The 24,710-nt window shown below is 40.3% G+C and overlaps 1 protein-coding gene across 1 annotated transcript in view; it reads left to right on the top strand.

Moving 5' to 3' along the window:
* The first annotated feature begins 372 nt into the window (after nucleotides 1-372).
* Nucleotides 373-24,710, top strand: part of CDHR5 (cadherin related family member 5) — a 75,570-nt gene continuing 51,232 nt past the window's right edge. The window contains exons 1-4 of the mRNA XM_053689291.1: nucleotides 373-426; nucleotides 1,377-1,469; nucleotides 5,935-6,027; nucleotides 16,727-16,837. Coding sequence (XP_053545266.1) covers nucleotides 373-426; nucleotides 1,377-1,469; nucleotides 5,935-6,027; nucleotides 16,727-16,837 — 351 coding nt within the window. The remainder of the gene's footprint in view (nucleotides 427-1,376; nucleotides 1,470-5,934; nucleotides 6,028-16,726; nucleotides 16,838-24,710) is intronic.

The raw sequence follows: 24,710 nt of genomic DNA, 5'->3' as shown, positions 1-24,710 counted from the left end.
TGGAGAGCGCACTAACCTGTTCCTCTGCTTCACAGAACCCAGGCTGAGTTAATAGGAGGCTTAGGGGCCGATTTATCACGTATGCCCTTTTTTACCGCAAACCTTCAGGCTCGCCGGAAACAGGAGTTAAGAAGCAGCGGTCTTAAGACCGCGAATGTGCAGGGGGCGGCATTACACAAGCAGTTCTCCAGAACTGCTTGTGCAATGATAAATGCAGAGAGCATATGCTGTCGGCATTTAGCGATGTCTGGCGGACATGATTCGCTACATCGTATCATGTCCGCCAGACACTTGATAAATTGGCCCTTAGAGTGGCCGGCTCCTAGGGCTTGCACTAAAGGACCTTCTCCTTTAGTGTAGGCCCTGGAAGCTATGACAATAAGCCTCCTGTTAGCACGGCTTGGGCTTTGTAAAGAAAAGGAACAGGTTAGTGCGGTTCTAAAGCACGCAAAAGGTAAGTATTAATTTAAGAAAAATAATAAATACTGACGAATGTTTTCATTTTCTTTAAATATATATACAATGAAATAGGACATGTTGTGCTGAATAATGATTATGGCCATCTATGCACTTTAATGTAAAGTAATGCACGAAGAGTAGACAGATAATAGACATCCACCGTGACCACGCCTCTTCTGACATGGCCAGACCCACAAAACAGCAACGTCCCCCCTTAACTTCCTGAGTCCCTAATACATAGCCACAAATGTTGGGAGGTATGTGTAGGATGTTGCAGGGTCATAGATCTAAATCCTGCATGAAGTCAGCCTCTCTGGGGAAATGGAAAAAAACAACCATTTTTACAGGTAAAATATAGATACAAAGGGGCCCATTTATCAAGCTCCGAACGGAGCTTGTGGGCCCGTGTTTCTGGCGAGTCTTCAGACTCGCCAGAAACACCAGTTATGAAGCAGCAGTCTAAAGACCGCTGCTCCAGAACCCTGTGCGCCTGCTCTGATGAGGCGGACAGGAATTGCCGGAAATCAACCCGATCGAGTACGATCAGGTTTGATTGACACCCCCCTGCTGGCGGCCAATTGGCCGCGAGTCAGCAGGGGGCGGCGTTGCACCAGCAGCTCTTGTGAGCTGCTGGTGCAATGTTAAATACGGAGAGCGTATTGCTCTCCGCATTCAGCGAGGTCTTGCAGACCAGATCCGCACTGTCGGATCAGGTCCGCAAGACCTTTAATAAATAGGCCCCAAAGTGTGGAAAATAGACAATGAAAAAATATTTTAATGTTTTGTTTACTATGCATATTTGAATATTTCATAAGGAATTCAGTTTTAATGTAATGTCACTTTAATGAACATGGCAAAGTACTCTCTGATTCAACAGACTCTAAATGTAACTAATTTTCATTCTGTTGCTTTTTTAGGTAGAATATCAGCCTATTATCATAACAATAATGAATCTAAATGATAACTCTCCGGTGTTCAGTCAAACAGTTTTCAGCTTTACAATTCCAGAGGTGAGATTTCATTAATATTAATTATTATTATTAATAACATCTTGAAATTTCAGTGAAAATATATTTAAGGGACACAAAATTAACTTCATGTAACTTTCATGTAATTTCAAGAAACTTTTCGACTTACTTCTACTATTAACTCCTTAAGCCCTATGGACATAGGTACTATGCACAGGTTGCCTAGCGTACCCTGTTGATGTAGTACCTACGTATATTCTTCTGGCTCATGCTGCTGTCCCAGCTTTCAGCTTTGAGAGCGAAGACTGCAGCCAGAGACAGAAGGCATCTGCCTTCATATGGTATGTTCTTCCTTTACCATATGAAGGCAAATCGCTGATACAGACATTGACACTTTATGTCATTGTCTGTATCGGCTTGCAGTGACGCTGTGGGTGGTGTAGGAGGGAAGGAGTGAGGCGGGCAGGTGGTGCATCACAAGAGGGGGAAGGGAGTGGAGGAAGGGAAGGGTCCCCATCTCTACAAAAAAAGGGATCTTGGTAGGAAGGGTTCCCTATACTACATAAACGTTTATTGGCAGGCTGCAGGGGGGTTCACATGTACAATAGCATCTAAGGTGGGGCATTATGAGAGGGGGTCGCTACACTTACAATGTGCAATGTGACATACAAAAACATTATGCAGGGATATAGATCTGATGATTTACGTATATATCATTGTACAATCGGACTATAAACCTTTTCACATAAGGATCCACACTTTTCTTTTTCTCTTCTGAGATCCTTTGAGCAAATCCAATTATTAAGCAAAGAAAATATATTAATACTAAATGTATATATAAAAAGTATTCCAATCAACAATGTTTTAGCATCATATATCCTTGTGTTTGCTTGTGCAGATACTAATATCTGCCAACAACGTAGTAAAATGTTGCACTTCAGTTATTGTAGACTTAAAGGGACATAAAACCCAATTTTTTTTCTTTTAAATGTTCTTCTATTATCTCATTTGTCTTGTTTTTCTTAATATCCTTTGTTGAAAAACATACCTAGGTAGGCTCAGAAGCCGCTGATTGGTGGCTGCACATATGTGCCTCAAGTTATTAACTCACTCTTGTGCATTGCTGCTTCTTCAACAAAGGATACCAAGTAACGAAGCAACTTAGATAATAGAAGTAAATTGGAAAGTTGTTTAAAATTGTATTCTCTGTCTGAATCATGAAATAAAAATCTTGGGTTTTATATCCATTTAAACACACACAACTATCTGACAACAGTAATATTCCTTTCTATAACAAGATCTTGGTGCTAATCCCATCCAGGTGTTGCATAGAAAAGTTTGTGGTTGGAGTTTAGTAGTAATTTTGGAGTTAAAGGGACACTATAATAATATATAGAAATAATAAAATGCAGTAATGCTTTACAACATTTTATGATTGCACAAAAGTTTGTTAAACACTATGGGGCCGATTTATCAATGTCAGACATTGCTGAATACCGACAGCGATTTAACATTGCACAAACAGTTCTGGTGAACTGCTTGTGCAATGCCGCCCCCTGCAGATTCGCGGCCAATCGGCTGCTATCAGGGGGTGTCAATTAACCCGATCATATAGGATCGGGCGGATTGATGTCCGCAGCCTCAGAGACAGTGGACGAGTTAAGGAGCAGCGGTCTTAAGACCACTGCTTCTTAACTCCTGTTTCTGGCGAGCCTAAAGGCTCACGCGGAAACAAGGGCATCAGGGGCCATTCGGCCCTTGATTAAATCGGCCCCTATGTACTAAGCAGCAGATGCTTCTGTTTGAGCCCTTGCAGGACCTGCTTTCTGCAATCCTAAGAAGCATTTGATTAGTACTCCTTACCCTCTCTGCTACCTCTGAGGTGACAAAGATAAAGCACACAAACAAATTTGTTCAGGGTGATTGATAGTTCCTGTTCTTGAACGATTGGTTGAGCAGAGGCAGCATTGCATGAGAAGGTCAGGAACAATGTACGCCCACCTTTTAGTACATGGGGAACATAATTAAAGGGATACTAAACCCACATTTTTTTTTTCATGATTCAGATAGAGCATGCAATTTAAAAAAAAACTTTCTAATTTACTCCTATTAAAAAAAAAATCTTCGTTCTTTTGCTATATTTATTTGAAAAACAAACTAGTACACCGATGGCAAAAGCAGTCACACAGGTACTTGTAAGAGGCGCCAAGGCACTAACTAGATATAGATATAAGTGCAATAGTAGGTGTATATACAGACTAAGAGGATATTGATATGGGTCATACAATATGTGAACAGGGACCGTAAATTAAGGATCAGTCAATCAATCTAATGTATACAGAAGATAATGAATAGGCAACTCATAGGCTGGTGCCCATATATGTATTATTTACAAGTAAAAGTAACCTAATTGATTTAAATTAGTAGATTGAAATGTGGTATGTAATTGTAATAACACCAAAATATGTATATAAGATGACAATGAAAATAAGGGAGCAGTCACACCACATTAGTTAGTGGACATGTATAAATATACACCTATCAGAATAAATGAAACACCCCAAAAAACATAAAATATATATAAATAAATGAACCAAGCAAATAGTCCAATTAATAGTGGTCAGTGATGTGACAGTCCTACTTATATAGTTCCAGATTGTCTCAATGGTACAAATCCAAGACAGTAGGCCGCTCCTCTAGAGTGTCGCGCCACAACACAGGATAAAATAATCTACAATAAAGAAGATAGAGGGTGCCACATGGTGCAGATCAAAACGACTCCACAGATGATAACAGTAGGACTAAAGAATCTTACTCACAAGGTGTAAAGCACTGATGTGCAATACAGGCGGTCCGGAACCAACCGTCCGGTAGACACAAACTGGTGGTTCCGGACCACCTGTATTGCACATCAGTGCTTTACACCTTGTGAGTAAGATTCTTTAGTCCTACTGTTATCATCTGTGGAGTCATTTTGATCTGCACCATGTGGCGCCCTCTATCTCCTTTTTTTGTAGTTTATTTGAAAAAGAAGGCATCTAAGTTAAGGAGCCAGACAATTTTTTGTTCAGGACACTGGACAGCACTTGTTTATTGGTGGGTGCATTTAGCCACCAATCAGCAAGCACAACCCAGGTTGTGAACCAAAAATGGCCCGGCTTCTAAACTTACATTCTTCCTTTTCAAATAACGATAGCATGAAGAAAAATTGATAATAGGAGTAAATTAGAAAGTTTCTTAAAATTGCATGCGTTATCTGAATCATGAAAGAAAAAAATTGGGTTCAGTGTCCCTTTAAGCTTTTATACCAGGCATGTTCCCAAACCCTACTGGTGCTTGGCAGCTACATGCATATGCCACTTATAAATAGCTTACCAACAGGAGCAGAAATACATTAATATAGCTACCAATAAGCATTTGTTTAATAATAATATGCACTTAATTAGTTTTCTTTGGGCTAAGGTCTGGGATATTACTCATTTTTTCATTGGGGATTTCTTCAGTGATGGTGCTTCAGTCATTGCAGAGCTTCTTCAGTGTTTGGGCTAAATTCAGGCCCATAAAAGTTTTTTAGAAATAGCAAAATGAACCTCAAGCAATCTCTAACCTACCATCAAATAATTCACCACCTCCTCATACAGGGCTTGATATTCAAAATGTCGCTGGCATAGAGAGAAATCACACAAAATCTTTGGGATATTTTTTGGACCTTGTATTGTAATGTAGAACTCTATGTTTACATAAAGAACACAACATAGTAACAAACATTTCTGAAGTTAAATTTGGGTGTCTACATTTTTTGATGGGCTTCAGCGTACCAATGAGACTTCTTAGAATATCTGGCCTCCTGCCACAACTATCATTTCATTAAATTCAGTATCCAACCCTCATCACCATATTTGCATTGACACCAAATCTACCCTTCCTGGATTCATACCTTTGTCATTATATGATGGCAAACTAATTGAAAATTGTTTATATAAATATATTCAAGTCCCATATAAAGAGATGGCAGAAGCTCTGCTTATTCCAAAAAAATTGTTTGTGACAAGAGGTCACAATTTAAGGTTGGAGGAAAGGAGATTTAATCTCCTGCAACGGAAACATTTTTTCACTGTCAGAGCAATAAAATGGTGGAACTCATTTCTAAAGGAGGTAGTAAATGCTAATACCCTAGATACATTTAAAAATGGTTTAGATACATTTCTGGCTAGAAACAAAATTAATGGATATGATTGCTTGTATTAAATGGGTCACCTTTTAGTGGGATTAATTTAAGCTCAACTGGAGCTATTTGTAAGTATATTAGATAACTCCCCTTATCAGTACATTTTGCTGTGTTATAGTATCATGTTAAATGCCAATTGCAAAAAGATAGCTGTGTCATTCCTGGCATAATTACATTGTCTGGCAGCCATATAATTCCTACCAACCCCCCCCCCCCCAGTTCAGTATTAGGGTATCCAGAAATTATACTAAAAAATCTCCATCTCATTTCTATGTTAAGGATGAAAGAGTGAACACCACCCTTGGTGCTGCAATTGAAGCAAAGGATGCTGACAATGAAGTCTTGATTTATGAACTGACTGGGCCAGACCTGGTAAGATGCAAAAAAATGTACTGATTTTGATAATAAATATTTTGTATATAATAATGAGTAACTATGTTATCCCCTCAATAATAAACATATTGCAATGAATAAAGAGGCTGGGGGTTGGTTACATAAAATATAGGACACAACAATAATAATACTACAGTAGTTTGCCAAACTATTAGACCCATTGGTCAAAAATGATAATTTTGATATTAATTGTAGTTATTAATCGTGTTATTTTTTATTTTTTTTGTACCCATTTGTTATTACATGTTATATTGGCCATATCTGCAATAAATATTTACATGTAATTTGATGTAATATTTACAAAAATATATGGTAAATTAGCAAATATATATATATAGGTGTGTTTTTGCAGATGGGTAAACAAAGTGACTTGTAGTTAAACAAAAGTCGGTCAAATTGTTGAATGCAAAAAACATGTTACAGTACAAGATTGCTGAAATTGTAGGTGTATCACATAGTTCTGTAAAGAATATTAAGAAAAAAATGGATTGTGAGATGAATTGAACCTAAAATCAAATTGCACTTGCGGTCAACATTGTGTTACTACACCAAGAATGGACAAAAGAATTTGAGATTTTTGCCCTAAAACTAGGAAACTGCCTGTCAGAGGCTTGACTAAACACATCCAGGATAAAGGTAACAGTTCAGCAGGTACTATAGGTAGGTAACAAGGCCAGCTGGTACTATAGGCAGATAACAGACCAGTAATTACTACAGTCAGGTAACAGGGAAGCAGGTTCTATAGGCAGATAACAGACCAGCTGGTACTATAGGCAGATAACAGACCAATAATTACTACATTCCGGTAACAGGGGAGCAGGTACTATAGGTAGGTAACAAGGCCAGCTGGTACTATAGACAGATAACAGACCAGTAATTACTACATTCCGGTAACAGGGGAGCAGGTACTATAGGTAGGTAACAAGGCCAGCTGGTACTATAGGCAGATAACAGACCAGTAATTACTACAGTCAGGTAACAGGGCACAGGTTCTATAGGCAGATAACAGACCAGCTGGTACTATAGGCAGATAACAGACCAATAATTACTACATTCCGGTAACAGGGGAGCAGGTACTATAGGTAGGTAACAAGGCCAGCTGGTACTATAGACAGATAACAGACCAGTAATTACTACAGTCAGGTAACAGGGAAGCAGGTACTATAGGTAGGTATCAAGGCCAGCTGGTACTATAGACAGATAACAGACCAGTAATTACTACAATCCGGTAACAGGGAAGCAGGTACTATAGGTAGGTATCAAGGCCAGCTGGTACTATAGGCAGATAACAGACCAATAATTACTACAATCCGGTAACAGGGAAGCAGGTACTATAGGTAGGTAACAAGGCCAGCTGGTACTATAGACAGATAACAGACCAGTAATTACTCCAGCCAGGTAACAGGGCACCAGGTTCTATAGGCAGATAACCGACCAGCTGGTACTATAGGCAGATAACAGACCAGTAATTACTACATTCCGGTAACAGGGCAGCAGGTACTATAGGTAGGTAACAAATCCAGCTGGTACTATAGACAGATAACAGACCAGTAATTACTACAGTCAGGTAACAGGGCACAGGTTCTGTGGGCAGATAACAAACCAGCTGGTACTATAGGCAGATAACAGACCAGTAATTACTACATTCCGGTAACAGGGCAGCAGGTACTATAGGTAGGTAACAAGGCCAGCTGGTACTATAGACAGATAACAGACCAGTAATTACTACAGTCAGGTAACAGGGCACCAGGTTCTGTGGGCAGATAACAAACCAGCTGGTACTATAGGCAGATAACAGACCAGTAATTACTACAGTCAGGTAACAGGGCAGCAGGTACTATAGGTAGGTAACAAGGCCAGCTGGTACTATATACAGATAACAGACCAATAATTACTACAATCCGGTAACAGGGAAGCAGGTACTATAGGTAGGTAACAAGGCCAGCTGGTACTATAGACAGATAACAGACCAGTAATTACTCCAGCCAGGTAACAGGGCACCAGGTTCTATAGACAGATAACCGACCAGCTGGTACTATAGGCAGATAACAGACCAGTAATTACTACATTCCGGTAACAGGGCAGCATGTACTATAGGTAGGTAACAAATCCAGCTAGTACTATAGACAGATAACAGACCAGTAATTACTACAGTCAGGTAATAGGGCAGCAGGTACTATAGGTAGGTAACAAGGTCAGCTGATACTATAGGCAGATAACAGACCAGCAATTACTACAGTCACTTAACAGGGCAGCAGGTACTATAGGCAGGTAACAAGGTCAGCTGGTACTATAGACAGATAACAGACCAGTAATTACTAGTCAGGTAACAAGACCAGCAGGTACTATAGGCAGGTAACAGACCAGTAATTACTACAGTCAGGTAATAGGGCAGCTGGTACTATAGGTAGATAACAAACCAGCTGGTACTATAGGCAGATAACAGACCAGTAATTACTACAGTCAGGTAACAGGGCAGCAGGTACTATAGGTAGGTAACAAGGTCAGCTGGTACTATAGGCAGATAACAGACCAGTAATTACTACAGTCAGGAAACAGGGCAGCAGGTACTTTATGTAGGTAACAAGGCCAGCTGGTACTATAGACAGATAACAGACCAGTAATTACTAGTCAGGTAACAAGACCAGCAGGTACTATAGGCAGGTAACAGACCAGTAATTACTACAGTCAGGTAATAGGGCAGCTGGTACTATAGGTAGATAACAAACCAGCTGGTATTATAGGCAGATAACAGACCAGTAATCACTACAGTCAGGTAATAGAGCAGCTGGTACTATAGGCAGATAATAAACCAACTGGTACCATTGGCAGATAACAGACCAGTAAATACTACAGTCAGGGAACAGGGCAGCAGGTACTATATGTAGGTAACAAGGTCAGCTGGTACTATAGGCAGATATCAGACCAGTAATTACTACAGCCAGGTAACAAGACCAGCAGGTACTATAGGTAGGTAACATGGTCAGCTGGTACTATAGACAGATAACAGACCAGTAATTAATACAGTCAGGTAACAGGGAAGCAGGTACTATAGGAAGGTAACAAGGTCAGCTGGTACTATAGACAGATAACAGACCAGCAATTAATACAGTCAGGTAACAGGGCAGCTGGTACTATAGGCAGATACCAGACCAGCAATTACTACAGTCAGGTAACAAGACCAGCAGGTACTATAGGTAGGTAACATGGTCAGCTGGTACTATAGACAGATAACAGACCAGTAATTAATATAGTCAGGTAACAGGGAAGCAAGTACTATAGGAAGGTAACAAGGTCAGCTGGTACTATAGACAGATAACAGACCAGCAATTAATACAGTCAGGTAACAGGGCAGCAGGTACTATAGGTAGGTAAAATGGCCTGCTGGTACTATAGGCAAATAACAGACCAGTAATTACTACAGTCAGGTAACAGGGAAGCAGGTACTAAAGGTAGGTAACAAGGTCAGCCGGTACTATAGGCAGATAACAGACCAGCTGGTACTATAGGCAGATAACATACCAGTAATTACTACAGTCAGGTAATAGGGCAGCTGGAACTATAGGCAGATAAACGACCAGCCGGTACTATAGCCAGATAACATACCAGTAATTACTACAGTCAGGTAACAGGGCAGCTGGTACTATAGGCAGATAACAGACCAGTAATTACTACAGTCAGGTAACAGACCAGCTAGTACTATAGGCAGATAATAGACCAGCTGGTACTATAGGCAAATAGCAGACCAGCAATTACTACAGTCAGGTAACAGGGCAGCTGGTACTATAGGAAGGTAACAGACCAGTAATTACTACAGTCAGTTTACGGGGCAGCAGTTACTATAGTCAGGTAACAGGGTCAGCTGGTACTATAGGCAGGTAACAGACCAGTAATTACTACAGTCCGGTAACAGGGAATCAGGTACTATAGGTAGGTAACAAGGCCAGCTGGCACTATAGACAGATAACAGACCAGTAATTACTACAGTCAGGTAACAGGGCACCAGGTTCTATAGGCAGATAACAGACCAGCTGGTACTATAGGCAGATAACAGACCAGTAATTAATAGAGTCCAGTAACAGGGAAGCAGGTACTATAGGTAGGTAACAAGGCAGCAGGTATTATAGGTAGGTAACAAGGCCAGCTGGTACTATAGACAGATAACAGATCAGTAATTACTACAGTCAGGTAACAAGGCCAGCTATAGGTAGGTAACACACCAGTAATTACTAGTCAGGTAACAAGACCAGCTGAAACTATAGGCAGATAACAGACCAGTAATTACTACAGTCAGGTAATAGGGCAGCAGGTACTATAGGCAGGTAACAAGGTCAGCTGGTACTATCGGCAGATAACAGACCAGTAATTACTACAGTCATGTAATAGGGCAGCTGGTACTATAGGCAGATAATAAACCAGCTGGTACTATAGGCAGATAACAGACCAGTAATTACTATAGTCAGGTAACAAGACCAGCAGGTACTATAGGCAGGTAACAAGGTTTGCTGGTACTATAGGCAGATAACAGACCAGCTGGTACTATAGGCAGATAACATACCAGTGATTACTACAGTCAGGTAACAGGGCAGCTGTTACTATAGACAGATAACAGACCAGCTGGTACTATAGCCAGATAACAGACCAGTAATTACTACAGTTAGGTAACAGGGCAGCTGGTACTATAGGCAGATAACAGACCAAAAATTACTACAGTAAGGTAACAAGACCAGAGGTACTATAGGCAGGTAACAAGGTCAGCTGATAATATAGGCAGATAACAGACCAGTAATTGCTACAGTCAGGTAACAGACCAGCTAATACTATAGGCAGATAATAGACCAGCTCGTACTATAGGCAAATAGCAGGCAAGCAAATTACTACAGTCAGGTAACAGACCAGCTGGTACTATAGGCAGATAATAGACCAGCTCGTAGTATAGGCAAATAGCAGACCAGCAATTACTACAGTCAGGTAACAGGGCAGCTGGTACTATAGGCAGGTAACAGACCAGTAATTACTACAGTCAGTTTACGGGGCAGCAGTTACTATAGGAAGGTAACAAGGTCAGCTGGTACTATAGGCAGGTAACAGACCAGGAATTACTACAGTCAGGTAACAGGGAAGCAGGTTCTATAGGTAGATAACAGACCAGCTGGTACTATAGGCAGATAACAGACCAGTAATTACTACAGTCCGGTAACAAGGCAGCAGGTACTATAGGTAGGTAATAAGGCCAACTGTTACTATAGGCAGGTAACAGACCAGCAAATACTACAGTCAGTTAACAGGGCAGCAGGTACTATAGGTAGGTAACAAGGCCAGCTGGTACTATAGGTAGGTAACAAGGCCAGCTAATACTATAGACAGATAAAAGACCAGTAATTACTACAGTCAGGTAACAGGGAAGCAGGTACTATAGGAAGGTAACAAGGTCAGTTGGTACTATAGACAGATAACAGACCAGAAATTAATACAGTCAGGTAACAGGGCAGCTGGTACTATAGGCAGATAACATACCAGCAATTACTACAGTCAGGTAACAGGGCAGCAGGTACTATAGGTAGGTAACATGGCCTGCTGGTACTATAGGCAGATAACAGACCAGTAATTTTTACAGTCAGGTAACAGGGAAGCAGGTAATATAGGTAGGTAACAAAGTCAGCCGGTGCTATAGGCAGATAACAGACCAGCTGGTACTATAGGCAGATGACATACCAGTGATTACTACAGTCAGGTAACAGAGCAGCTGTTACTATAGACAGATAACACACCAGCTGGTACTATAGCCAGATAACAGACCAGTAATTACTACAGTTAGGTAACAGGGCAGCTGGTACTATAGGCAGATAACAGACCAAAAATTACTACAGTAAGGTAACAAGACCAGAGGTACTATAGGCAGGTAACAAGGTCAGCTGATAATATAGGCAGATAACAGACCAGTAATTACTACAGTCAGGTAACAGACCAGCTGGTACTATAGGCAGATAATAGACCAGCTCGTACTATAGGCAAATAGCAGACAAGCAATTACTACAGTCAGGTAACAGACCAGCTGGTACTATAGGCAGATAATAGACCAGCTCGTACTATAGGCAAATAGCAGACCAGCAATTACTACAGTCAGGTAACAGGGCAGCTGGTACTATAGGCAGGTAACAGACCAGTAATTACTACAGTCAGTTTACGGGGCAGCAGTTACTATAGGAAGGTAACAAGGTCAGCTGGTACTATAGGCAGGTAACAGACCAGGAATTACTACAGTCAGGTAACAGGGAAGCAGGTTCTATAGGTAGATAACAGACCAGCTGGTACTATAGGCAGATAACAGACCAGTAATTACTACAGTCCGGTAACAAGGCAGCAGGTACTATAGGTAGGTAATAAGGCCAACTGTTACTATAGGCAGGTAACAGACAAGCAAATACTACAGTCAGTTAACAGGGCAGCAGGTACTATAGGTAGGTAACAAGGCCAGCTGGTACTATAGGTAGGTAACAAGGCCAGCTAATACTATAGACAGATAAAAGACCAGTAATTACTACAGTCAGGTAACAGGGAAGCAGGTACTATAGGAAGGTAACAAGGTCAGTTGGTACTATAGACAGATAACAGACCAGAAATTAATACAGTCAGGTAACAGGGCAGCTGGTACTATAGGCAGATAACATACCAGCAATTACTACAGTCAGGTAACAGGGCAGCAGGTACTATAGGTAGGTAACATGGCCTGCTGGTACTATAGGCAGATAACAGACCAGTAATTTTTACAGTCAGGTAACAGGGAAGCAGGTAATATAGGTAGGTAACAAAGTCAGCCGGTACTATAGGCAGATAACAGACCAGCTGGTACTATAGGCAGATGACATACCAGTGATTACTACAGTCAGGTAACAGAGCAGCTGTTACTATAGACAGATAACACACCAGCTGGTACTATAGCCAGATAACAGACCAGTAATTACTACAGTTAGGTAACAGGGCAGCTGGTACTATAGGCAGATAACAGACCAAAAATTACTACAGTAAGGTAACAAGACCAGAGGTACTATAGGCAGGTAACAAGGTCAGCTGATAATATAGGCAGATAACAGACCAGTAATTACTACAGTCAGGTAACAGACCAGCTGGTACTATAGGCAGATAATAGACCAGCTCGTACTATAGGCAAATAGCAGACAAGCAATTACTACAGTCAGGTAACAGACCAGCTGGTACTATAGGCAGATAATAGACCAGCTCGTACTATAGGCAAATAGCAGACCAGCAATTACTACAGTCAGGTAACAGGGCAGCTGGTACTATAGGCAGGTAACAGACCAGTAATTACTACAGTCAGTTTACGGGGCAGCAGTTACTATAGGCAGGTAACAAGGTCACTTGGTACTATAGGCAGGTAACAGACCAGGAATTACTACAGTCAGGTAACAGGGAAGCAGGTTCTATAGGCAGATAACAGACCAGCTGGTACTATAGGCAGATAACAGACCAGTAATTACTACAGTCCAGTAACAGGGCAGCAGGTACTATAGGTAGGTAATAAGGCCAACTGTTACTATAGGTAGGTAACAGACCAGCAAATACTACAGTCAGTTAACAGGGCAGCAGGTACTATAGGTTGGTAACAAGGCCAGCTGGTACTATAGGTAGGTAACAAGGCCAGCTGATACTATAGACAGATAACAGACCAGTAATTACTACAGTCAGGTAACAGGGAAGCAGGTACTATGAGCAGATAACAGACCAGCTGGTACTTTAGGAAGATTATAGACCAGCAATTACTATGCACATAAAGTAATAGATAGCAGGTATTTAGTACATCCTCATGCACTGCAGCAGACATTGTTCAGTGCCCACAGGGAGCAAAAACAATGAGAAGCACCCAAAAATCATCTGATGGCAAAATGTTTTCACTAAGTACATTAGCTCATATGATATATATATACTGTACATCCTTTGTTTCTTGACAACTTAGTGAGGGGATGTTAAAGTGATGGTAAATTTAAATTAATTAAAATATATTAATTACATATACATTACATGTTAAGGTAAAGCACTAACTTTTTAAATTTAACTAAATTGTCCCAAATATTAATGTAGTGTAGTGATGTAGAAAGCTGTCCCATCCATAGACAACAATGTGCGCTCCCGGCACTGGTAATCATACGTGTGCACATATGCTTCGCCATTACGAGTTTTATTGTTTACTTGTGGCGAGGTGAGCAGCAGAGCAGAGCAAGCATTGATAGAAATATCATGAGCGTGATTGCCATGCATTAACGAGCAGTTTTAATTAGTAAGATAGAATCAGTTTGCAGTGTTGTGATAGGGAATTCCCTTTGGAAATGAATGTGCATGTGTAAAACACGCACACGTACAAGGAACGATTGGCTCACAGAAATCAGAGCACTCTGCAACACCATTTTTTTTTAGCGTCTATGATAAAATGTTATGAATGAAAGTACTATTTTAAAAAAGTCAGGATCTACTTTCACTATCTATAAATCTTACCATCACTTAAAATGTGTCCGATAGCTATTATCATTAAAAGCTATTAATATAATTTATTTCATACAATTTACTGTATATCTTTTCTGGAATGTACAGGTTTACAATGACAAACCATTAATAACAATAGATTTGCATAATTAACAGATGCATGATAAAAAAAAACCAGACTGAAAAGCTAAACAGTCATATTAAAGTCTATGGGGTAGGTTTTTGAATGTGTGGGCGGACATGATCTGCTGTAGCGGATCATGTTTGCCGCACATTGATAAATGCAGACAGTATATGCTGTCAGCATTTATCATTGCACAAGCATTTCTAGCGAAATGCTTGGCAATGCTACCCCCTGCACATTCGCGGCCAGGCCATTCGCGGCAGGGGGTGTCAATCAACCCAATCGTATCCGATCGGGCTGATTGCTGTCCGCCGCCTCAGAGGTGGTGGACGAGTTAAGAAGCAGCGGTCGTTCTTAACATCCGCTGCTTCATAAATCGACCCCTATGTCAATTTTTAAGTTAATTAAAAATAAACTGACCGGTCTTATTGTAAACAATTAATAAAATAGCCACACAAAAAAAAAATAATCATTTTGGCCCCACCTCAGAGGAAATAGTGACAAGTAATTGTTTTAAATCACTGCAATATCAGTCTTTTTTCACTGGATAGTTTTTAGGAAATGTTTATTTTACGCTTTTGTATATTTGTATCTATTTATGGACTAGTTACGAGTAGAGCACAAAATCGCAAGGGCGATGCTTGGAGACATTGTGCTCATCTTGTTTGCACATTCTTTTTTATTGCCTGTTTTATATATGTCCCTAATTATCCACAGCAGGAATGATAAATAAGGGAACTATATGGTGGCAAACAAACAGTCCTCGCCGCTGCAGCCTTCAGAACACTGTGTGTAACGAAAGAGAGGAAGTGGAACAAACCACAAGGCTCCAGCTGGAAGGGGTGCACGCTGCAATGGCCAGGCAGCCAAAATATGAAAATCTAAGACAAAGGGTTTGCAGCCGCACAAATGTAAAAGAGGCACCAAGAAAAAAAGGCTGTTAAAACTAAAACAACTTTATTAGGTTTAAAAACCAAAGTACATAGCCAAAAATGTCCTGACTTGTTTCATATGACAAATGTATTCAACATGAAAGTAAAGGTAATTGATAAGGCGATACCACCATTGGTGCCTCTTTTAAAGGGACATAATACTCATATGCTAAATCACTTGAAACTGATGCAGTATAACTGTAAAAAGCTGACAGGAAAATATCACCTGAGCATCTCTATGTAAAAAAGGAAGATATTTTACCTCACAATCTCCTCATCTCAGCAGAGTAAGTTCTGTGTAAAAAGTTATACTCAGCTGCTCCCAGCTGCAGGTAAAAAAAACAAAAATGAAGAAATGAACAGCAGCCAATCAGCATCAGCAGTGCTGAGGTCATGAACTCTTTTACTGTGATCTCATGAGATTTGACTTATCTCTCATGAGATTTCATAGTAAGCTTCCTTTACCTGATTTGTGAAATAATATGGAATTCACGAGGCTCATCCTTTCAGCTGTCCCAGGACAGACACACTAAAATGCTGCTTAGAAATCCTTTACAATGGGATGTGGCTACTAAGGAACTTTTGAGGTAAAATATCTTACTTTTTTACATAGAGATGTTCAGGTGATATTTTCTAGTCAGCTTTTTACAGCTATACTGCATCACTTTCAAGTGTTTAAATATTTGGGTATTATGGCCCTTTAAATTTGTGCGGCTGCATACCCTTTTGTCTTGGATTAACTATATGGTGGCGCCCATTACTTTATAGTATTCAAACTAACCCTTTTCACTTTTATCTTCCATGTTTAAACAGCTTATATATAGGTTGAACACAGACTTTAAAAAAAATTATCTAATCATTTTCAGAAAATTCCAATTAACATCTATGGGGAGTTTTGTAGATACATCTTTTGATAAACTTTTCTACAGAATTGTAATAGACCTTATGACTGTAAAAAAAACACACCTACATACTATTCTAAGACTAATCTTTGCTTTGAACATTTATTTACTGTTTAATATCGCTTTAATATGTCCACACAAAACTACAGCTATTTTTTTTCTTCTTTTTCTTAAAAACAAGTATTATTTTTAATGTTCACAAACATTCTCACATTTTCTAGAATGCAGTGGATTACTTCAGGTTGGCTTCTCAAAGTAACCCTACAATTCTAGTGAACAAGCGCCTAGACTATGACGTTTACCAACACATACAGCTGATACTTACAGTGCGGGTAAGTTATCTCCTTGTGCTTTCTGGAAGTTTTCCTATTTATTTTATTTCGTTAGCATGCAGTATGGCATGATGGGCATACATCAATAGTCACATCAGGACCATCTACAAATCGCGTCTTTTAATATTTTTATTTAATGTTTATTTCTAAATCACACTTGTACTGTTGTTATTGTCACTATCAGTAAAGGTGTTTTTTTTTTTTACAATATTTCGTACAAACATGGTCACAAGATTGTGTTTCAAAGTACTTGTGTCTACTCTACAGTATTAAACTAGGATACACCTTTGTGAATGTGAGTTCAATTCTGTAGACACAAGCACTTTGAAACACACTTTCGTGACCGTGTCTGGTACAATCTCATTTAAAGGTATCCTAGGCATATACAATGTTGCAAGGCAGCGTGTTGACACTTTATTGTTTCAGTTCTGTTAAAATCCATTATAAAAAGATATTATAAATCCTATCAATAGAAAATCATGGGGCATATTTATAAAGTACCAGGCGGACATGATTTACCACCCAAGCACATTTGCGGCCAATCGGCTGCTTGCAGGGGGTGTCAATCATTTTGATCGAAACGGATCAGGATGATTGCAGTTCGCACCTAAAAGGTAGTGGAGAAGTTAAGGAGCAGCGGTCTTATGACTGCTGCTTCTTAACTTAGGTTTCAGGCGGACCTGAAACTTTGGGGGTAGAAAGCAGCATTCGCTGTTTGTTAAAGCTACCCCATAGTCTCCATCTTTTTTTGCAGATCATGCCAAAATGTAAATGGAGCTTTAAGAAAAAATTAAAACAAATATTATAAAAAACAATACATGTTTAAGATAAAAAGTGACCATCTATACAAATGGTGCTTAAAATGGCCATCATGCCAACATACAATTGGCATTCCGATGGTTAAACAGTAGTGCGGATGGAAACAGATTGCAATAAGTTCCTATGAAAGTCGCAATTGTACAATCCTCTTTTTTTAAAGGTCAGTTATGAAGATGCCTTTACTGTTAGCCAAAATCACGACAGCGCAAGTGTGACATAGGGCCAGGTGATCTAAAGCTCTCCACTCTAAATTATCTAAGAAGTCTCAACAGTACTGCAAGGATGCTCAAATAATTTAAAAAATGTACATTTTAGTTGAAGTGCAACTTATCTGGCCATGCTGTGGTCTGGATTTGAAGGAGATACGCCTACATTACAATATAATACTTACAAATATTTAGCATGATTTAACAACATTACAGTGAGTTCTTAATCATCAGGCACCTAAAAAACAAACATTTACTTTAAGAGATAACTCCATGCCATTTGAAGATGTTGGGGTCCTCATATGAGACTTTTTCTGTACAAGATATTACATACTCAACACATATACATCTGTTGGTGCTCTACAAATACCTGATAATATATATATATATATATATATATATATATATATATAATGTATATATATATATATATATATATATATATATACATAAATGTGTGCCTTGTCTACTATATAAAGACTATACAATAGTGACAAATAGAGCTTTAAAGAATCAATACCATGTATGTTAAGAGACCTCTACAATACCATTGCAGAGTGTTTTGCACATGATAAGAGAAAACAATGTTATTCCACAGCTTTATCAAGTACCTTGAGCTGTTGAATTTGAAAAGTTAGAAAATTGTATTTGAAAAGGTGAAAAATTACTTGAAAATGGATTGTGATTGCTGTGAACTTTTTGGTCCCATGTTAAAAATATGACTTTTAGCGAGGATTTTAAAACACAATTGCGGATGCTGAAAATAGCAGAAAAGGCGCTATTGTTATTCCATCAGATAGAAAAGTGGTCTTTTCAGACAGAAAAAAGGAAATTTATTCTTACCTAATACATTTGTTTCTTTTACGATACGATGAGTCCACGGATTTCATCCTTACTTGTGGGATATCGCCTCCTGGTCAGCAGGAGGAGGCAAAGAGCACCACAGCAGAGCTGTATATATAGCTCCTCCCTTCCCTCTCACTCCAGTCATTCGACCAAAGTTAGGAAGAGAAAGGAAAAGCTAAGGTGCAGAGGTGACTGACGTTTAACAAAAATAAAGACCTGTCTCATAAAAAACAGGGTGGGCCATGGACTCATCGTATTGTAAAAGAAACAAATTTATCAGGTAAGAATAAATTTCCTTTTCTTTTACAAGATACGATGAGTCCACGGATTTCATCCTTACTTGTGGGATACAATACCAAAGCTATAGTACACGGATGGAACGGGAGGGACAAGACAGGGAACCTAAATGGAAGGCACCACTACTTGAAGAACTTTCCTCCCAAAAACAGCCTCAGACGAGGCAAAAGTATCGAATTTGTAAAATTTGGAAAAAATGTGAAGAGACGACCAAGTTGCAGCTTTGCAAATCTGTTCAACAGAAGCATCATTTTTTAATGCCCATGAGGAAGCCACAGCTCTAGTGGAAGGAGCCGTAATTCAGGAGGCTGCTGTCCAGCAGTCTCATATGCAAAACGGATGATACTCTTCAGCCAAAATGAAAGAGAGGTAGCCGTAGCTTTCTGACCCCTACGCTTCCCAGAAAACACAATAAACAGGGAAGACGAAAATCCTTAGTCGTCTGTAAGTAAAACTTGAAAGCACGGACCACGTCCCAATTATGTAAAGCCGCTCCTTCTTAGAAGAAGGATTAGGACACAAGGAAGGAACAACAATGTCTTGATTAATATTTTTATTAGAAACAACCTTAGGAAGGAAACCAGGTTTGGTACGTAACACCACCTTATCGGAATGGAAAATAAGATAAGGAGAATCACATTGTAATGCCGAAAGCTCAGAAATTCTGCGATCAGAAGAAATAGCAACCAAAAATAAAACTTTCCAAGATAATAACTTAATATCTATGGAATGCATAGGTTCGAACGGAACCCCTTGAAGAACATTAAGAACTAAATTCAAACTCCAAGGAGGAGCAATTGATCTAAACACAGGCCTGATTCTAGACAGAGCCTAACAAAAAGATTGGACATCTGGAACGCTTGTGTAGCAAAATAGACAAAGCAGAAATCTGTCCCTTTAAGGAACTCGCTGGCAACCCTTTCTCCAATCCTCCTTGGAGAAAAGACAAAATCCTGGGAATCCTAACCCTACTCCATGAGTATCCCTTGGATTCGCACCAATAAAGATAGTTACGCCATAACTTATGGTAAATATTTCTAGTAACAGGCTTACGTGCCTGAATCAAGGTATCAATGACCGAATCAGAGAACCCTCGCTTAGATAAAATCAAGCGTTCAATCTCCAAGCAGTTAGCTGCAGAGAAACTAGATTTGGATGATGGAAGGGTCCCTGAATGAGAAGATCGTTCCTCAATGGAAGCTTCCATGGTGGATGAGATGACATGTCAACCAGATCGGCATACCAAGTCCTGCGAGGCCAGGCAGGAGCGATGAGGATCACCGATGCCCTTTCCTGTTTGACTTGAGCAATCACCTGGGGAAGGAGAGCAAATGGAGGGAACACATAAGCTAGGCTGAACGACCAAGGCACTGCCAAGGCATCTATCAGCTCGGCCTGGGGATACCTGGACCCGTATCTTGGAAGCTTGGCATTCTGACGAGATGCCATAAGATCCAACTCCGGCTTGCCCCATCTGAGAATCAGGTCGGCAAATACCTCCGGATGGAGTTCCCATTCCCTCGGATGAAAAGTCTGTCTGCTCAGAAAATCCGCTTCCCAGTTTTCCACACCTGGGATGTGGATCGCCAACAGATAACAAGAGTGAGCCTCCGCCCACTGAATTATCTTGGCTACTTCTGTCATCGCTAAGGAACTCCTTGTTCCTCCCTGATGATTGATGTAAGCTACAGTCGTAATGTTGTCCGATTGGAATCTAATGAATTTGACCGAAGCCAACTGAGGCCAAGCCTGAAGCGCATTGAATATTGCTCTCAACTCTAGGATATTTATGATAAGTAGAGACTCCGATCGAGTCCATACACCCTGAGCCCTCAGGGAGTTCCAGACTGCTCCCCATCCTATCAGGCTGGCGTCCGTTGTCACTATCACCCATGAGGGTCTGCGGAAGCATGTCCCCTGGGATAGATGATCCAGCGACAACCACCATAGAAGAGAGTCCCTTGTCTCCTAATCTAGATCTATTTGAGGAGACAAATTTGTATAATCTCCATTCCACTGTCTGAGCATGCTCAGTTGCAGAAGTCTGAGACGAAAACGAGCAAACAGAATGATGTCCATTGCTGCTACCATCAATCCAATTGCCTCCATGCACTGAGCCACTGATGGCCGTGGACTGGTCTGAAGGGTTCGGCATGTATTCAGAATCTTTAACTTTCTGACTTCCGTCAAAAAGATCTTCATGGATAGAGAGTCGATTAGAGTTCCCAAGAAAGGAACCCTTGTCTGTGGAACTAGCAAACTCTTTTCCAGATTCCCTTTCCACCCGTGAGTCCTTAGAAAGGAGAGAACAATGTTGGTATGAGACTTTGTTAGCTGATAAGACGATGCCTGGATCAGAATATCGTCCAGATAAGGCGCCACTGCAATGCCCCGCGGTCTGAGAACCGCCAGCTGAGACCCCAGAACTTTTGTGAAAATTCTGGGCGCCGTGGCCAGACCGAAAAGAAGAGCCACAAACTGAAAATATTTGTCCAGAAAGGCAAACCGGAGGAACTTGTGATGATCTTTGTGGATAGGAACATGAAGATATGCATCCTTTAGATCCACTGCCGTCATATATTGATCCTCCTGAATCAAAGGAAGGATAGTACAAATAGTTGCCATCCTGAAAGATGGCACTCCGATAAACTTGTTTAGAATCAGTCTAAAATAGGTCTGAAGGTTCCTCTTTGGAAACTACAATCAGATTTGAATAAAAACCCTGCCCCTGTATCGGAGCAGGCCAAGTACTACCATGGAAGGGAGATCTCTTACACAATGTAAGAACGCCTCTCTTTGAACTGGTCTACAAAGATCTTGAAATCAGAAACCAGTCAACTGTGTTCTCAGAAAAACTATTTTTCATTGTCTAGGGAACCTGAACGTCTCGAATCCAAGCCTGAATGAAAACCAAAAGACTGCCCCCTATAAAATCTGATCCAAGATCAGGGACATGTTCTTCATGTTGTCCTTGATCCGACAGCAGGCTATTCTATATATATATATTTTTTTTTTAAATTCAGAAGAAAACATCTTCAGCTAGCCAGGTCCAACAAGGCCTTCTTGTAATGAACCGTTAAAAATGTAGACTTATATAACAAGTCCTATACCATGTGGCTCAGAGAGCTGGGACAGAGAAACCTGAAACCTACGCTCCCATTGTAAAACTTCAAGGAAAGAAATGGAACTAAAGGAACTTAGTCAATTGACAGCCTTTATCCTATCCTGTATCATATACAGGAGAACGTCTGACTGAAAAGTATCAGACAAAGGGGGGTAGTTATCAAGCCGTCAACCTCAAATATGCTGGAATTCCGCAGCGTATTTGTGGCGAGGCTGATTCGCCTTAGTTATCAAAGGCTAGATACAAGCAAAAGTAGAATTTTGTGACGTAAACTTCGATCCGCCGGACTCAGTCCGACACAGATCGATTCTTACGTCACTCCAGATGTTCCGCACACAAGTGCGGCACAATCTGACTACTTTTGCTAGTTATCAAAAGACTAGCAGGTACGCTCGGCACTTTTACGGCCCAGCGTACCTGGTTTTCAATCCACCGCCCTGGAGGCAGCGGATCCCATAGGAATCAATGGGAGTCTGACCATAGCGAAAGTACAAGTTCGCTGCTGACAGACATCCCATTCATTCCTATGGGAGCTGTCTACACCTAACACCCTAACATGTACCCCGAGTCTAAACACCTCTAATCTGCCCCCCGCTACACCGCCGCAACTAAATAAAATGATTAACCCCTAAACCGCCGCTCACGGAGCCCACCGCAAGCTACTCTATACATATTAACCCCTAAACCGCCGCTCACGGAGCCCACCGCCACCTACATTATACCTAGTAACCCCTTATCCTGCCCCCCTATACCGCCGCCCTCTATAATAAAGTTATTAACCCCTATCCTGCCGATCCCGCACCTCGCAGCAAATAAATAAATAGTTTAACCCCTAAACCGCCGCTCCCTGACCCTGCCGCAACCTATATTAAATTTATTAACCCCTATCCTGCCCCCCCTACACCGTCGCCACCTATAATAAATTTATTAACCCCTATCCTGCCCCCCACTACACCGCCGCCACTGTAATAAAATTATTAACCCCTAAACCTAAGTCTAACACTAACCCTAACACCCCCCTAACTTAAATATTAATTAAATAAATCTAAATAATATTTCTATTATTAACTAAGTTAATCCTATTTAAAACTAAATACTTACCTATCAAATAAACCCTAATATAGCTACAATATAAATAATAATTATATTGTAGCTATGTTAGGATTTATTTTTATTTTACAGGTACCTTTCAATTTATTTTAACTAGGTACAATAGCTATTAAATAGTTATTAACTATTTAATAGCTTACCTAGCTAAAATAAAGAGAAATGTACCTGTAAACTAAAAACTAACCTAAGTTACAATTACACCTAACACTACACTATACTTTAATAAATTATTCCTATTTAAAACTAAATACTTACCTGTAAAATAAACCCTAAGATAGCTACAATATAATTAATAATTACATTGTAGCTATCTTAGGCCTAGATTTGGAGTTCGGCGGTAGCCGTCAAAACCAGCGTTAGAGGCTCCTAACGCTGGTTTTGGCCGCCCGCTGGTATTTGGAGTCAGTGATTAAAGGGTCTAACGCTCACTTTTCAGCCGCGACTTTTCCATACCGCAGATCCCCCTACGCCATTTGCGTAGCCTATCTTTTCAATGGGATCTTTCTAACGCCGGTATTTAGAGTCGTTTCTGCAGTGAGCGTTAGAGCTCTAACGACAAGATTCCAGCCGCCTGAAAAAAGCAGGAGTTAAGAGCTTTCTGGCTAACGCCGGTTTATAAAGCTCTTAACTACTGTACCCTAAAGTACACTAACACCCATAAACTACCTAAGTACCCCTAAACCGAGGTCCCCCCCACATCGCCCGCCACTCGATTAAAATTTTTAACCCCTAATCTGCCGACCGCCACCTACGTTATACTTATGTACCCCTAATCTGCTGCCCCTAACCCCGCCGACCCCTATATTATATTTATTAACCCCTAACTTGCCCCCCACAACGTTGCCGCAAGCTACTTAAAATAATTAACCCCTAATCTTCCGACCGCAAATCGCCGCCACCTACGTTATCCCTATGTACCCCTAATCTGCTGCCCCTAACATCGCCGACCCCTATGTTATATTTATTAACCCCTAATCTGCCCCCCACAACGTCGCCGACACCTACCTACACCTACAATTAACCTAACACTACACTATCAATAAATTAATTAAACACAATTGCTACAAATAAATACAATTAAATAAACTATCTAAAGTACAAAAAATAAAAAAGAACTAAGTTACAGAAAATAAAAAAATATTTACAAACATAAGAAAAATATTACAACAATTTTAAACTAATTACACCTACTCTAAGCCCCCTAATAAAATAACAAAGACCCCCAAAATAAAAAATTCCCTACCCTATTCTAAAATACAAAAATTACAAGCTCTTTTACCTTACCAGCCCTGAACAGGGCCCTTTGCGGGGCATGCCCCAAGAATTTCAGCTCTTTTGCCTGTAAAAAAAAACATACAATACCCCCCCCCCCAACATTACAACCCACCACCCACATACCCCTAATCTAACCCAAACCCCCTTAAATAAACCTAACACTAATCCCCTGAAGATCTTCCTACCTTGTCTTCAC

The sequence above is a fragment of the Bombina bombina genome, chromosome 7, assembly GCF_027579735.1.
Source record: "Bombina bombina isolate aBomBom1 chromosome 7, aBomBom1.pri, whole genome shotgun sequence".
Taxonomy (NCBI): domain Eukaryota; kingdom Metazoa; phylum Chordata; class Amphibia; order Anura; family Bombinatoridae; genus Bombina; species Bombina bombina.
This window is presented reverse-complemented; position numbering and strand designations above follow the sequence as displayed.